Genomic DNA, 18,030 nt, shown 5'->3' with positions numbered 1-18,030 from the left:
AGCCTACCAACTACACACACCCTTTGGGCGGACATCGCACGTTTATATTACACGCGTTCAAGTCTTAAACGCGGACAAAATTTAGCACGTGCGTGTGGTTGAACAGCTGTGTTTATCGTAAAGTATTAAACTCACGCAGCTGTTCAGGAATATCACACGTGACCATGTAGTAAATAAATTTAGTAAATTCCACCTTTTGTGTTTAATAATATACAAAAGAAAGGTAATGGTATTTAAAAACACAAAGCGTCAATTGCCAGGATTCGAACCTACTGCAACTGATTATCATGGCATAATAGACTAAAGTAAAACCACTTACCTGAAATTACTGCATGGATGTATAACCCAATTTCCAGCCCTTTTGTGTCTCATCTTCTCTTTCATCAACGCGTTCTTGTTCCCAAACAGCTTCATGGCCAATTTGTTATCAGAGGGTTGAAAGAAGTTGGATACCTGATCCCTCAGGAAAGAACTAGACTTCGACTTCTGATCCATGCTCACATTTTCCGTCGACGATGGAAACAACTCCTCCTTTGGAGTCCCATACAGGCTGGTGTCGTCTCCTAGAAACTGCACCTTGACGTCGTGGCGGTAGTTGATCTCCGGACTCAGGTAGTCGCTGTAGATGGAATCGTCGTCCGAATCGAGAGTGATGGTGATGGAAGGGTTCACGGCGTTCGTACCCTGCACGAGGCAGGGCATTGTGGTGGTGGTGGTGGTGGTGGTGGGGGATGTTGGTGATGTTGTTGCGTCCGGTTGTTGCGTTTTCAGAGCGGTGTTTAGTCGTTTGAGTTTCAAACTTGGCACGCGTCGGGAGGCCGTCCCGCGTTCCATTGGATGAGCGGCCGACCGCGGAGCCTTCCCATTGGACGCGCTGCAGTACTTCACAGAATCCGAACGCTGTAAGTTTGGAGAGGCAATCTGCGATAACCTTTTGTCGAGAGCGGCGGTGAGACTGGAATTGGAATTTTTCCTCTTGTCTGAATCGTCTCTCCGGGGGAGGTCTGGTCTTCCGCCCGCCCGCGGTACGAGCGGCGAGGTGCTGGGGGTGACGACGAGGCGGGTGTTGTCCTCCAATGAGCTGTCGATGTCGCTGTCGCTCGACACGCCCTGTTCTTGCTGGCGCTTCCGCTCCCATTCGCGCTTCCGTTCTCGCTCCCTCTCCCTGCTCTCCTTGTCTCTTTCGGGTCGCGGAGGGCCCATTCCGGAAACGGACAGACCCGACATGCTATCTAGTCGGTGAGATCGTTGTAAAGTGCTGCAAAAATCAGAAGAAAAAAAACAAACATCAATATATTTTTAACTCTGAATTCCGGTATGGCAATTTTGACATTTATAATTTGTTGACGACTGTCCAAACGTTGACGAACATTAATTTATCCTTGTATATTTTATCCCATCAGGCACTACTCATAACACAGCCTCATTATAACACTACACATTACTCCGTACACCGCGCAAACTATTCGGAATAGCGCTCAATAGTTAGAACACTGCGCAGAAGGAAGAATATTGCGCACTACGCGTAACAAAAATTCAAACATTACACCCGGATCATAACATTGTTGGAACTGCTCAATGGTAAGAATTTTCCACCTACTTAAAAAATTACGTATTACTTCGTACATTGCACATGACAGAGCTTTACGCAATACACAGACCAGTATAACGTTATTCAGACCATCGTGGCCTTCCGGGAAGTGTGTCCCTTAGTAAGAATATTTTACAGAACTCAGAGCATTTCGCGATACACTGTATAAGACGTCACGCTCTACTCAAGACACAGGTGCTGATCGAAACACCTCGGTGGATCCATTCAACTGATTGGGGGGTTTTCTCGTTCCAACCAGTGCACTACAACTGTCCAAAGCCCGTGGTATGTGATTTCTTGTCTGTGGGGAAAATGCATATAAAAGATTCCTCGTTGCATTAGGAAAACAGCCGATGATTAATTAGTCAATGTACTCTAGTGGTGTCGTTAAACAAAACAAACTTTAACTTTACTCAAGACACAACCACCCTCAACTCCAAAAAAATATCCAAAAAATTGCGCACTTCTTAGAGAACTTCGAATACCACCCGCAACTCAGATCACTGTATTAACGGACACACACTTTCCACCCAAAGATATTGTATACGCTAATGAAAAACATATGCTGTCGTCAAGATAATATTCATTTTATTTCTATTTCCAGAAATAATCTATAAAGAAATGGACCATTCGATGAATCATTGGCAAACTCAAACAGAAATGTTCTGCAAAAATGGAAAAAATCTTTAAGGCTGCATTCTTCGTCTGTTTGCTAAAAGAGGCTGCCGTAAATTTCATACAACGGGACATCAAAGAACAAATTGATGTCTCGCATCTCCTGCTGTATTACAGACAATTCCTTTCGCTTTGAATACACGGAATATTGGACGGACGATGAACAGTGTATAAATATCTTCACTCCTTATTTTTCAAACAATATGCGCATTTAATAGGAAATCAATGAATTTGTAGTCTTCCGAGGATAAGAAGTGCCATATAAATCAATACTATGGGGAGGATATGAAGGGACACATCCACGAAGACTGTGAACTGTTATCACTCGTGAGCACACATTTACGGGACGAAACATGCTGTAAATTAAATGTCTCCTTTTGGTCGGCAAATCAATTCAGTTGTGTTGAAAATGTTGTTTAGCAGACTGTGCTGTTTTCATTGATGACCAATTGCAGAACACAGTCATGTTTGTTTAATTTTTGTATTTATTTTTTCGTTTATTTTTGTATTTATCTTTGCATTTTTTAATTTATATATATTGTTATTCATTCATTCATTCATTCATTTACTTACTTACTTATTTATTTATTTACTTATTTATATATTAAATTTAATGATTTATTATTTTACTTATTCATTTAGTAGTAGTAGTAGAAGAAGTAGTAGCAGTGGTGGTAGTACTAGTGGCCTAGTAGTAGTAGCAGACATAGTAGTGGTACAGCAGTAGTAGTAGTAATAGTAGTAGTAGTACATTGTAGTAGTAGTAGTAGTAGTAGTAGTAATAGTAGTGGTACAGCAGTAGTAGTAGTAATAATAGTAGTAGTAATAGTAGTAGTAATAGTAGTAGTAGTAGTAGTAGTAGTAGTAGTAGTAGTAGTAGTAGTAGTAGAGTAGTAGTAGTGGTACTGGTACTGGTACTTCTAGTAGAAATAGAAGTGGTAGTAGAGGTAGTGGTATAGTAGTAGAGGTGGTGGTAGTAGCAGTAGTAGTAGCAGTATAGTGGTAATGGTAGTAGTAGAAGTACCAGTAGTATAATAATTAGTAGTACTAGTAGAAATAGTATTAGTAGTACTAGTAATAATAGTAATGGTAGTAGTAGTAGTAGTAGTAGTAGTAGTAGTAGTAGTAGTAGTAGTAGTAGTAGTAGTAGTAATAGCAGTAGTAGTAGTAGTAGTAGTAGTAATACTAGTAGTAGCAGTAGCAACATTAGTAATAGTTATAGTAGTGGTAGTACTAGTAGACGTAGTAGTACTAGTAGATGTAGTATTAGTAATAGTAATAGTAGTAGTAGTAGCGGTTTTATCTACGTTACCACGTTCGTCTATATACCTTATATAGTATTAAATGTTAAAGGGACTTTCTTGAGTTTGCTGCATTGTAAGATGTTTCTGACTAATAAAATAGTTCTACAATTAAACTTACATATTACATATATTTCCTTGTTTAGAATATCAGTGTCTGTCTATTTAATGTGTTTCTGGTCGTCTTAATATTTGTAAGAAGCCCAAATTGGATTTTGTCTTCAAATAATTTCGTACGTACAAAAAAAAATATATATATATATATTAGGAAATTTAACCTAGTACAAATATTAGAACGATCAGAAACACGTTTAATATACAGCCACTAATATATTATGCAGAAATATACATTTTATATGTAATTACAATCGTTAAAATGTCTGTTAGTCAATAACATCTTAAACATGGCAGCGAACTCAGGAATGTCCCTTTAACAGGTTAGGAGGTATTGTCTGCTAATAGATTAATCTGCTGTATACACGAGCGAAATATATATTTTTATCTGTGTCAATCTGATCAGATGTAAATTGATAGGCGAGTATTGATGGACACCGTGTCATCAAGATTCTTTTATCTCTGACAAAAACAAAATCTCATCGCGAGATTACTCAAATTGCAACACATACAGATCAAACACGTGCCCATTAATTCTGAAGGGATTGCAAACAGAACTAGAACTGTCTTTGGAAGACCAATATTCCCGATCATTTGGGAAATGACGATATAAATGAAATGGAGCAATTACGTCATTATGGACATGAATGTGGTCTAAGGAATCAGGTTATTGAGACCAAAAAAAAATAAAAAATGATAAGGCCAAAAAAAAAAATATGTGTGTTTTGTCTCTGGAAAAAGTAGGGTAGGTAGGTAGGAACTATTTTTTTTTTTTTTTTGGTTTTTTTGTGTGGTTTTTTGGGGAAGGGTTTTTTTTGGTAGTCAACATTTTTGAAGGGTCTCAGCGTAAAATTAGGGTCGGTCGGGAAACCGGAAACACACACTTTTTTTTTTACGCCTAAAGTGGCTATGTGTTTAAAGGTCGTATCGAGAATGTCTGGGTGAGGTGGCGTTAAGGTGCAGACAGACAGATAGACAAATAATTAATTAAAATCTCACCGTACGTACATCACACATTTACAAAATAAAACAAACATAAAGGTACATAAGCCATTCCTGATGGAAGTATGAGAGACAGTATAGTTAAATAATATAAGTATGTACAATTAAAATAATAACAATAATAACACTATTGTGTATGTAAACAGTCTCTACGATGGGGTAAACAAATAAAAACAGGTTTTAACTGTTACAAGTGTTAGGTTAGGCTATGATATTAAAACATATAACTTTTCTAAATCAGGTAATAACATAAAATATTTACAACATGACTGATCATATTGGAACAAATTAAAACGAAGATCGTCATGTAACGGGGAGTTTATTAAAAAAAAAAAAGCATTATATTTCATCCTCAGCAGATTGGTTATCACATATAGGACAAAATATGTAAAATATGGTCAAATAAAAAATATTTTATTATATAACATTTAGTGAAATATCTTAAAATATCAGTGAAATAAATGTGTTATCAGTCACTCAGTGACGATAATACATTTTAGAGTGAAAATTTCACTATTTCACTCTGAAATGTGTTGTCGTCACTGTAGAAAGTGTTATCTTCACTGTAAGAAAGCCGGAACTATTTTGCTGCTGGCATTTTAAAAAATTAAGGTAAATTGCCAAAAGTTATATAATAATTAGAAAATGTCATGTTTTTTGTCAAATATGATTTATATCTCATCTCGTGAAGTTTCCAATCATATCACACTCGTCACGCAAGCGCGACTCATGAGATATTATTGCAAACTTCGCTCGATGAGATATAAATCATATTTGACAAAATGAAATATCCTCTAAAAAGATGATAAAGCTACATATATATGATATAGTGACTGGTTTGGGGAATCTGTAATAGTTTCATTATTGATCATCGGTTATAGTCGGTTTGCACCAATCCATCAACTTTTTGATTACACAGTCGGTTAGGATTATATAAGCTTATATTATTTTTACAATTATTATGTACCTATTGTGTGTTCACCATGAAAAAAAATCTTGTAATTCATAACTATAAATTAATCGATTTCACGCATAATCTCTTCATAAATAACCCAGGAAAACATTGAAATTGATTACACACCGTGTAAACAGTCTGACGTTCATTCTTATTGCATCGTTGCAGTTCTAATGAAATCGGTGAATTTTTTTGAATTTTTTTTCACTGAATAAGGCCATTAACGACTGATGGGGTGGCACGAAAATAGCACATGTGTTGGCAACATCTGCTTGGTATGACGTTACGAAGTGTTCTCCTCAACTAAACGAGCCCCAATTTCGTCGGTCCTCCACTAAAGATTCTGAAATAATCATTTTAAACCAATTTTACTGTCTGTGGGATGGTACATATAAAATACACACCTTCCTATTAATGGAACAAAGTCAGCAGGGGTGTCCTATCTCAGACTATATTGTAAAAAAATGGCCATAATGGTAGGGAATCCAATAGCCAATTATTAATAATAAATCAACGTGCTCGAGTGGTGTCGTTATTATGCAGTTATGTTGACAGGTTTTTGATACTGAAGAAACGTAGTCTCCATTTTTTCATGAGGGTGGCAACTGGGATCTATCTGCGACTTAACATAAAATATATGTCAGTCTGTGAGTCACTGAGTTCAGAAAGAAAAGGAAATGTTTTCAATTTAACGACGCACCCTCAACACATTCTTATTTACTGTTATATGGCGTCAGACATAAGGTTAAGGACCAAAACAGAGTTTTTGAGAGGAACCCGCTGTCCGCCTACTACATGGCTACTTCTTTCCGATTTAGCAGCACAAGGGATCTTAGTTTATTTGCAATTTTCCACAGCCAGGATAGCACCAAACATGGCCTTTGTTGAACCAGTGATGATCACTGGTCGGTGCAAGTGCGTTTTACACCTACCCATTGAGCCTTGAGAGAGTACTCATTCAGGGTTTGGAGTCGGTATCGGGCTAAAAATCACATGCCTCGAACTGGGATCCGAAACCAGCCAGTACCTACCAATCTGTAGACAAACGCCAACGAGGAGCGGTCCCCGACCCGTCGAGTTAGGACTGCTTAATAGATCTTGGCCCGCTTGAAGAGAGTTCTCTCTGAGAATACTGAATACCAATGGCCACACTCTTTATAAGAAAGAAAAAAAAAAAAAAAACATGCATTGCCTACTGGTGTTTTTTTTTGAGGAAAGAAGAAATGTTCCAATAATTTCATCAATTAATACAGTATTGTAAAAGAAGGATTTTTTTAAAAAGCTAGCGGAAAAATGGTCGATCAAGTGAAATCCTGATCCCCCCGATAATTGTCTATAAATTTGATTCGAGTAGGGACATTCGACTCTGCATCGATTAGGAATAGTGAGAGGGAACAAAAAAAAAACCTCTGCTATAATTGTCTAGTGCGATTGTTTCGATGGCTGCCATTTTCACATCCAGGGTTCAAAAGTCTTGAGGTGTCAGCATAATTTTATTTTGAAGTAAATTAGAAACAGATCAAACTTTTTCTTTCTTCTTATTATCGTAAGGCGCCTAGACGTTCTTCGACTTTTCTTCTTTAATTTTAGCTTTTCTTGGACGGCCGGGCGGACCCACGGACAGACAGACAGACAGACAGACAGAGAGGGCAAGGACTGAAGCAGCTAGCTTAAATAGCTAGAGAAGGCAGGCAGATATAAAGGGAAAAACAGACAAAATAAATTAGACATTAGAGACAGATAGATGGAAAGGAAGGAAAGGATGGGGGGGAGGGAGGGAGGAGGAGGGAGGAAAAAGAACTGGTGTGGTTGGGCATTGGGTAGGGTAGATAACTGGATATGGGTTGGGATTGTTGAGCGGACGTTTGGAGTGAATGCATTGAGTGCATGGATGGAGATGGAGACGGATGGGGGGGGTTTTGGAAGGCGTGTGGAGGGATGCGGTGGAGGTTGCTGATAGGGTTTGGAAGGTGGAGATGGTGGTGCATGGATGGAGATGGATGACTAGGGCGGAATGTGGATAAATAGATTGGAACTATACTAGATATCTTCCTCTGAGATGATTACCCAGATGAATAGACTTATTGTACAGATGGAGGGACGGAGGATGTAAGCACGCCATGGAGGGATGGAAGGATAGGAGGGCATTTGGGCATTTGGAGAAGGAAAGGTGGGATTGGATGAGTTTTGGTTTTGGATGGATGAAGATGATGTTATGGACGAGTGCCATGTGTATGGAGGGATCGGGTTGGAAGAGCAGAAGAGGAAGAGGGTTTTGGATCAAGATGAAATAAATAGGGATGGATTGGAGACCAAAATGGGATATGAAATGGATGGGGACTTAGGTTGGTTTGGAAGCGTAATTGGATGGAGGGATGGATGGAGGATGGAGGGATGGATGGATGATTAAATGATGAATGGATGGTGGCGTGGATGGAATGATAGGGACTGATGGATGGATTGATGGCACGAATTGAGAGGAATTTCGTGGGATTAAAAAGGAAAAGTTTGGGTAGGATGGATCGAAGGTGGGATTTTGATGGGATTTGGTTGGAAAATAATAAGAAGGGATGATGGATTGGAAGGACGGGTGTGGGTTTCGTGAGGTTTGGGGAAGTGGTGGGTGGAAATGAAAATGGATGGATGGATAGTGGGTAGTGGAGGGATGGACCGAGGAGAAGAGGAAGAGGAGAGGACAAAGACGCATACCACATTAAACACACATGGACCTGGCAACTAATCACGCGACGGGAGTATGTTTGAAAGACTGGAATCTGAATATACAAAACGCCGTTCTCGACCTTAATAGGAAACAAGGACTTATGAAGGCGTGGTGGGATAGCGCCAGGTGCCTCAGTGATTTTACTCTTTAAAACAAAAAAGATCATCAGCTAATTCCGACCTTCAGCAACCTAGAATTTCTCCAGTGGGAACATTCCCTAAACGCAAAAAAATAAATTAAATTGACATACATGAACTGCGGTTAACACATGGTTAAAATCGACCGGGGACATTTCGATTAATCTGAGCACTTCATTTAGTCAGGATACAGCCATCAGCAGATTGTTGTTTAAAGGAAAAAGCCTAAAAAGGGGGAGAAGGAGAAGGGGAAGAGAAGAGGGGAACGAAGAAAGGCGGAGAAAGACAAAGAAGGGGCGGGGAAAAAAAGTCCTTCAAAAGAAGGACGATCCATGAAAAAAAACCCGCAGACCACCACAAGACAGAGCCAAGAAGCCGAGCACCCGTCACCCCCAGAGGCGTCGGGAAAAGGGGGCCCACACAAAATCTCCCCCAAAAACCCCACACCAACCACAAAAACAAACGAACAAGGACAAAAAAAGCGGAGGGGGAGAAGGAAGCTCGAAGAAGAAGGGGGAAGGGAAAGGAGAGGAAAAGGGAAAAAGCATGGAGAAGGGAAGCGAGGGGGAGCTCACACAGAAAAGCGCGAGTTCACAGCCAAAAAGAGAAAGCTCAAGCGAGAAAGAAGGCAGGGAAAGAGGGGGAAAGAGCATCGGAGAGAGAGAAGAAAAACAGACAGGGGGAGAGAGGGACGAGAGGGGGGGAGAGAGGAAGGGTGGAGGGAAGGGGAAGGGGGGGAGAGAAAAGAAGAGAGAGGGGAAAGGTCAGGGAAAAAAGAGGAAAAAAGGAGAGGGGAAGGGAGGGAAAAAAGAGGGGGAAAGGAAAGGGGAACGGAGAAAAGAGGAGGGAGAGGGGAAGAAGAAAGGAGGGCAGGGGGGGGAAAAGGGGCACGGAAAAAGAAGGGAAAAAGGGAGGGACGGGGGAGGGGGGAAATAAAGAGAAGAAGGAGAGGAAAAGCGAAAAAAAGAGGGGGTGAGGGGAGAAAGGGGAGAGAGCGAGGGAAACGGAGGAGGGGGGATGAGGGTGGAGAGAGAAAAAGAAAAGGCAGAAGAAAAACCCAGGAAAAGGCGAAAGCGGAAAAAAGGAAGAAAGGAGAAATAGAGAAAGAGGAGAGGGGAGGGAAGAGAGATAAGAGGGAGTGAACGCGGGGGGGAGAGAGGAACAGAAGAGAAGGGGTGGAACAGAAAAAGGACCTGCAGAAGACAGGAAGGACAAAAAATCAAGGCAGGGAGCAAGGGCCGGGAGGGGGGAAGAGAAGGGCAAAGAAAAGAGAAAAAGGAGAGAGAGGAGAAGAAAGGGGAAGGGGAAGGAGAGAAGGAAGAGAGAGAGTCTAAGGACTCTCGAAGATCTAGAGAGAGCAAGAGAGAGAAGAGCTCGTCTCGGAGCTTATAGCTCGTTCGCCTAGAGGGCAAAACCTCTAGAGGCTAAGGAGAAATCCGAGGGGGGAGATCGCTCTCTCTCTCTCTTCGTTACCCTCCCCACTCTCTCTCCTAACTACCTCCCTCTCTCTCTCTAGCTAGCTCTCTCTCTCTATCTCTCTCTCTATCTCTCAGTCTCTCTTCTTTAATCTCGCAATTACGCTTCATGGATAATTTTCCAAAACTTCCAGAGGTAGCCCACCTGCAGCTGTTACATTAAAGTTAAAAGTTTGATTCGTGCAAAAATCAGCCTTCCCTCGGGGGCGGGAAGTAGGCCCAATGGTTTAAGCTCTCTATTGATGCGCCCCCCGGTTGTTTAGGACAATCCCGACGGGTGAGAAGCATCGGATATTTCATCAGTTCCAGACAGAGTACCACGACTGGCATATCAAAGGCCATGCAATGGTTACCTGTAGGTGGGAATGGTGCATATAAAAGATCCCTTGTTGCTAATCGAAAGAGGAGCCCGTGACCCGAGGAAGTATTGACAGCGGGGTTTCCTCTCTCAATATGTATGTTGTCTTAACCTATATGTTCCGAACGCAAGATAATCGTAAATAAAACTGGGTTGAGTGCTGAGTCCGTAAACTAAAACCGTTCATTGTCCTTACTTATAGAGAGTGGGAAAGTAATATAATTTCGTGCAAAAACTCAGCCTCCCATTCCATGCCCTGTAGCCAGATTTTGAGAGGATGGGATCGTTTTTTAGGGTTATGGTGATTGGCTACGGGCCTGCCTCCCTCCCCCCACACACACAACAAATGGGAGCCCGTACGCCTATGGTTATGACGTGTTCGCAAGAACTACGTTGTGTGTTTATACAGCAGCACTTATCACACATAGCTAGCCGCGGATCCAGCGCCTGCCACGTCGACTTAAATATTTACTTGTCAGGTGGCGTGTGTACCTCATATACCGAATTAGAACATTCACGCTGCTCTGTTGTACGTTTACCTTTAGAATTATTTTACTATAGGCGAAAACAGACGATTTGATTTAATGTTGTGTAGCGTGTCTTAGGCCAAACAAAATAACTTTCTAGTCTCTGGTCGGCGCGCCGCGTCGATTTTGATCCTTGCACGTCATCATTTAAAACAAAAATTATTTCCCGCCGCGGTATGACATCGATTTTTTCCGGAAATTGAAGAAAGTTAATGGTCCAAGCCAGCATATAGATGTTGCTTTAGCTGTCTTTAATTTCCGTCTAAAATAGGCCCTGTAGTTCTGAATATTTGGGGTATAAATACACACACGCTAGTGTGACACACACATGCACACACCTAAAAAAAGGAAAAAGAAGAAATGAAAAAGCAAACAAACGAATAAACAAAAAAGTTTGTTTTGTTTAACGACACCACAAGAGCACATTGATTAATCATCGGCTATTGGATGTCAAACAGATCGTTATTCTGACATATAGTCTTAGAGAGGAAACCCGCCACATTTTTCCATTAGTCGCCAAGGATCTTTTATAGGCAATATCCCACAGACAGGATAGCACATACCACGGACTTCCATTCACCTGAATGGGTTTTCTCTTTCCAACCAGTGCACCACAACTGGACAAAGGTATATTTTTGTGTCTGTGGGAAAGTGCATATAAAAGATCCTTTGCTGCATTAGAAACAATGTAGCGGGTTTCCTATGATGACTACGATTCATAATTACCAAATGTTTGACATCCAATAGCCGATGATTTATTAATCAATGTGTTCCAGAGGTGTCGTTAAACAAAACAAACTTTGATATACCAGTCGTGGTGCACTGGCTGGAACGAGAAATAGCCTAATGGGACCACCGACATGGATCGATCCTAGACTGACCAAGCATCAAGCAAGCGCTTTACCGTTGGGTTACGTCCCGCCCCGAATAAACAGAAGTGGCAACAACGTTTAATATTTGGTTAACAAAATTATGTTTAAATTAGACAGTTTTTCGGCTGCGTTCAGACAGAACAGAAAACCCCCCCACTAAAAACACACAAAATCCAACACACAAAACAAAACAAAATAACAATACAAAAAAAAAAAGCAAAGACAAAAACAAAACAAAACAAAACGTTCAGTGCACAGGTTTAAATGCTTTTCACGTTAAAAAGAATAGCTACATCGGGAACCAACCTAGTAGATCACGAACACTGGCGTAGGTCGTTGCGGCTGAACGTAGGACTGATCTAGTACACGGAAATCTGACACGTGAAATGTCATCAATGCTCAACGCAGACAATTGCAGTAGACAGTTGCAGTAGACAATTGCAGTACTAAATTTATTACGTGGGGTTATTTTCCAGAATTGTTTGGAATGCAGCTTCCAATTTCTGGAACCATCATTATCCATCCACTTACCTTAACGACAGACAGATTACCTAGTTTAACAGGCGACTGGGCAGCCAGTCGAGTTGGACGTTATTTTTCTCGAACTGCGCGTTTCAAATAACACGTGAGTCTCGAAGTATCAATAGTCTAATATTACATGATAAAACAACCAATAAGGTAAATCGAGGCGCTATATATATATTTTTTTGTTTGTTTTGTTTCAAAGAGATAAACAATTGATGTGACAGGACATTGACAGGAAAACGAGCGCACTAGTTTAACCCGCACAAAGGATCGAGGTTGGGGGGGGGGAGCATTTACTCTTTATGTTTTCTAGGCTATATACGCGAACATCCATATATGAACTTTAAAACCTCTCACCCAACCCACCCCCGAAATGGTGTAATGGTCTTATTCCTCCTCACCGAGTAGTTGCAACTTACTCTGCGTGCGAACCGATATCGGGATGCGAACTCCGTACCTACCAGTTTTAGATCTGATGGCTTAACCACTACACCAGTGAGGCACGGTGATGATGCATTATCGTGTTGGTGGGGAAGGGTTATGTTGATGAATTAATAAAAAGGTTGAGAGAGAGAGAGAGAGAGAGAGAGAGAGAGAGAGAGAGAGAGAGGAGAGAGAGAGAGAGAGAGAGAGAGAGAGAGGAGAGGAGAGAGGGAGGGAGAGAGAGGGGGAAGGAAGGAGAGAGAGAGAGAGAGAGAGAGAGAGAGAGAGAGAGAGGGAGAGAGACCGACCACGCATCAGGCGAGCGCTTTACCAATGGGCTACGTCTCGCCCCTTGTCGCGGGAGGTGCGTTGGGGGAGGGTGTGTGGACGAATTAATAAAAAAAAGTAGACAGGAACAGGCCTTAAAACTACAGTATTATCGAATGCTACACAATTTGATGGTGTGTGTGTGTGTGTGTGTGTGTGTGTGTGTGTGTGTGTGTGTGTGTGTGTGTGGTGTGTGTGTGTGTGTTAAATTACACATGTAAACTACGTCAAACAGCCGTTATTTGTCATTTTGAGAACAACTAATTCTATTACTGGTTTAAAAGCGGCTGATTAAGATCGTCTTTATGAAAGTCACGTTTCTGTTAAACAAAAACAACACCAGAAAACACTAAGTCCTTGTGCAGATATGTGAAATTAGCAAAGCAAAACGGTTAAAGATTAGATTACACCAAACGAATTCCCACCAGAGATGAAAGTAATGTTAGCAGCGTATGAAACAAAGAAAGAAAGAAATGTTTTATTTAACGACGCACTCAACACATTTTATTTACGGTTATATGGCGTCAGACATATGGTTAAGGACCACACAGAGTTTGAGAGGAAATCCGCTGTCGCCACTGCATGGGCTACTCTTTCCGATTAGCAGCAAGGGATCTTTTATTTGCGCTTCCCACAGGCAGGATAGCACAAACCATGGCCTTTGTTGAACCAGTTATGGATCACTGGTCGGTGCAAGTGGTTTACACCTACCCATTGAGCCTTGCGGAGCACTCACTCAGGGTTTGGAGTCGGTATCTGGATTAAAAATCCCATGCCTCGACTGGGATCCGAACCCAGTACCAACCAGCCTGTAGACCGATGGCCTAACCACGACGCCACCGAGGCCGGTAGCAGCGTATGAATTCACCACTATTCTAAATCGACGTTACCGGTCTCGGTGGTATAGCGGTTAAGCCATTGGATTTAAGCCTGTACGGTACTGAGTTCGCATCCCGGTACAGGATGACACTAAGAGTGAGTTTAATGAGTCAGTGGGCACTGTAAGACCAACTAACAACTAACAACTAAGCACCAACCCACTGTCCTGGGTAGACAGTCCAGCTAGCTTGAGGTGTGTTCCCAGGAAAGCGTGCTTAAACCTTTGTTGGATGTAAGAACGAAAATAACTATAAATGAAATATACGGACCGTTACAGGACTCGGCGGTGAAGTGGTTAAGTCATCGGACTTAAGCCTGGTAGGTACTTGGTTCGCATCCCTGTACCGGTTACGGAGCGGGACATAGGCCAGTGGTAAAGCGTCCGCTTGATGCACGGTCGGTCTAGGATCAATCCTCGTTGGGGGCGAGGGGGCACGACTGGTATATCAAAGGCCGTGGTATGTGCTATCCAGTCTGTGGGGTGGTGCATATAAAAGATCCCTTGCTACCAATGCATACATGTAGAGGGTTTCTTCCCTAAGACTCAGAATTACCAAATAGTCGATGATTAACAGAACAATGTGCTCTAGTGGTGTGGTTTAACAAAACAAACTTCTTCCCTGTACCGGTTTCTTCCTATCTAGCGCCTGAATGGGTAGGGATAAAACCACTCCACCAACTTTTCTCTAAACTAACCACTAACAACTAACAACTAACCCCATGTCCTGGACAGACAGCTGAAGTGTATCCCCAGGAAAGCGTGTTTGAACATTAATTGGATATAAGCATGAAAGTAAATATAAATAAAATACGGACCATGTTTAATGTGCGCGGATTTAGCGCGTCTTGGGCGTGGTGCGGGTGTAAAATCCGAAAAGCGGACAACAGACACATTAAAAAATCGATTCTATGTTTCGTATAATACTGGGTATTTTAGTTTTAGTGACCGGGCCCGCGCACTCTAAACCATCGCATTTAAAGTCGCAGGGGGTGGGGTGGGGGTGGGGGGCGTAGCTCAGTGGTACAGCGCTTGCCCGATGCACGATCGATCTAGGATCGATTCCCGTCGGTGGGCCCATTGGGATATTTCTCGTTCCAGCCAGTGCTCTACAACTGGTGTAACAAAGGTCGTGGTATGTATTATCCTGTCTGTGGGATGGTGTATGCAAAAGATCCCTTACTGCTAATCGAAAAGAGTACCCCATGAAGTGGCGACAACGGGTTTCCTCTCTCAATATCTGTGTGATCCTTAACAATATGTCCGACGTCATATAACCGTAAATAAAATGTGTTGAGTGCGTCGTTAAACAAAACTTTTATATGCACCATCCCACAAACTGGGTAGTACATACCACTGGCAGGAACGAGAAATAGCCCAATGGGTCCACCGACGAGGATCGTGCCTAGACCGACCGCGCATCAAGCGAACGCTTTACCACTGGGCTACGTCCCGCCCCAAACAATAAAATCTAAGTATTGTTTGATTTCAATATAAAAAAGGCCATAACAGTGAAAAATACCCCATAATGTTTTAAAAACTAGGCTCTGTCGCTTTAAGGCTTGTGGGGCCTTGTCGGTTTCAAACTGAACTGTGTACTCTCCCTAGGTTTAAGTCGGTGTTGGGATGCGAACCCAGCCCCTACCAAACTATACTTCCTAACTACAGCGCCACCAAGGGGAGACGAATGACCTGTTTTATTTAACGATGCACTCAACGCATTTCTATTTACGGTTATAAGATTAATGACCATATAGACAATGAGAAGAAACCTGCTGCTGCCACTCAGTGGGCTACTCTTATTCTTTTTTTATTCTGGGACTCAGTTCGTGAGTTCTTTTTTATCCTACATGATCGCATATGATGGATTCTTAAAACTAACTCTCTCTCTCTCTCTCTCTCTCTCTCTCTCTCTCTCTCTCTCTCTCTCTCTCTCTCTCTCTCTCTCTCTCTCTCTCTCTCTCTCTCTATCTCTGCCAGTGCTAGGATTCGAACCCATAAGCCTTAAGGCCGACGACCTCAACCACCAAGCCAGCTATTCCATTTGGTTATGGAATGGGGAAGGGAACTCTATTAACGTATCCATATCCAAACGGTTCACGCACGCTCATCCCGGATTTAACCTTTGACTTCGCCAGTGGCCAATTCCAGCTGATGTGGTTTTCACTTCATGCAGTCAATAATAATTATAAAGTATCGTTGTAATAAACTGTCTTTCAATAATGTATCATTGTTATATCACTCAGCGAGGTTTGTTATTTGTGTGATAATTACAGGGTTATCCGTAACAGTGATTACTGAGTAAAGCGGACTGGCATGTATATTTTGTTGTTGTGATGGTGTGGTTGCTTAGGAATGTGCTGTTTTGTTGTAAATCCTCTTACGACCAATCAATATGCGTATCCTGTGATAATCAACCGGCAATATAGACCAGGACCCATATTCACAAAACATCGTAAGCCTAGTTTTACACGTAAACGTATATCTACGACTGAAGAGCTATTCACGAAACAACGAAAACGTAAGTTACGTGTAAAGTTGGACGTAAATATAAGAGTGCCTCAGGTTACAACTAACGCTGCACGTAAGTCGTGTACATATAATAAATCAAGCACGATCGCCGTTATTTACTATTATTTACGAAAACTGGCAGCATTTCCAATAAATGAAGCAGTTTGCGATGGCGAACGCCCACGGATTGAACATATTTGTGTTGGTGATCGAACGGATGTTTTCGACTCGGCCAATTTCTCATGAGTTATCTTTTCCTTTTTAACAACTGCCCTCAAGTTCGTACCAAAACGCGGATCACCACCAATACCAAAATGCCATGATTCACTGTTCGCGATGTTATTGTTAGCAGAAGTCAAACGAAATTGCGTTTTGCGCATTTGTTATTTACCCAGTAGCCATCGTTTCTAATGGGTTTTTTTTTTTTTTCTTCAGTGAGAGTATTAAATCGTGGATTTACGTCCAACTAAGTTACGTTTACATTTACGACCGTCTTTGAGAATAAGGTGCTTCTTGCACGTAAACGTAAATCTACGGTAGACGTAAGTGCTAGTCGTAGACGTAAATTTACACCTTTTTGTGAATATGGGTCCTGGACCCATATTCACAAAACATCGTAAGCCTAGTTTTACACGTAAACGCAAATCTACGACTGAAGAGCTATTCACGAAACAACGAAAACGTAAGTTACGTGTAAAGTTGGACGTAAATATAAGAATGCCTCAGGTTGCAACTAATGCTGCACGTAAGTTGTGTACATATAATAAATCAAGCACGATCGCCGTTATTTACTATTAGTTACGGAAACTAGCAGCATTTCCAATAAATGAAGCAGTTTGCGATGGCGAACGCCCACGGATTGAACATATTTTTGTTGGTGATCGAACGGATGTTTTCGACTCGGCCAATTTCTCATGAGTTATCTTTTCCTTTTTAACAACTGCCCTCAAGTTCGTACCAAAACGCGGATCCCCACCAATACCAAAATGCCATGGTTCACTGTTCGCGATGTTATTGTTAGCAGACGGCAAACGAAACTGCGTTTTGCGCATTTATTATTTACTCGGTAGCCATCGTTTCTAATGTGTTTTTATTAATTACTCCAGTGAGAGTGTTAAATCGTAGATTTACGTCCAACTAAGATACGTTTACATTTACGGCCGTCTTTGAGAATAAGGTGCTTCTTGCACGTAAACGTAAATCTACGGCAGACACCTTTTTGTGAATATGGGTCCGTGTGTGTAGGTAGTAATTACATCTTTTGTCTTTTAACACACGAGGAGCGAGAGGCTCCGTCAAGAAGGAGACAGAGACCGCGACAACCTTCACCTTTCAAGCTTTCAGCGGGCTCCGTTCCACGAAGCGATCTTAACGTGCTAAGATCACCTTAAGTGTATAACTAGCTTATGGACTGGTTTTTGAAACAAGAAGCCTTAATGAAGCAAGAACCATCGGAGAAAAACTTTGGAAGCGAAAGAGATGACCTGGTGCTACGACTGCTGAGTTCATGGAGATGAATCTCAGGAGCATTAAAGAAAAGGAAAATAAGAAGAAAAAATAGAAAAACGGGAAGAAGAAAGGGAAGAAGAAGATGAAATGGAAGAAAAAAATGAACAAGAAGAAGAAGAAGATTATTAT

The 18,030-nt window shown here is 41.6% G+C and overlaps 1 protein-coding gene across 2 annotated transcripts in view; it reads right to left on the bottom strand.

Annotated features, from left to right (window-relative positions):
- Positions 1-18,030, bottom strand: part of LOC121382512 (potassium voltage-gated channel subfamily H member 7-like) — a 163,611-nt gene that overhangs the window by 112,197 nt on the left and 33,384 nt on the right. For both annotated transcript variants that reach the window (XM_041511983.1, XM_041511984.1), the window contains exon 2: positions 320-1,258. In XM_041511983.1, the coding sequence (XP_041367917.1) occupies positions 320-1,258 (939 nt within the window). The remainder of the gene's footprint in view (positions 1-319; positions 1,259-18,030) is intronic.

This window comes from Gigantopelta aegis, chromosome 2 (assembly GCF_016097555.1).
Source record: "Gigantopelta aegis isolate Gae_Host chromosome 2, Gae_host_genome, whole genome shotgun sequence".
Lineage (NCBI taxonomy): Eukaryota > Metazoa > Mollusca > Gastropoda > Neomphalida > Peltospiridae > Gigantopelta > Gigantopelta aegis.
This window is presented reverse-complemented; position numbering and strand designations above follow the sequence as displayed.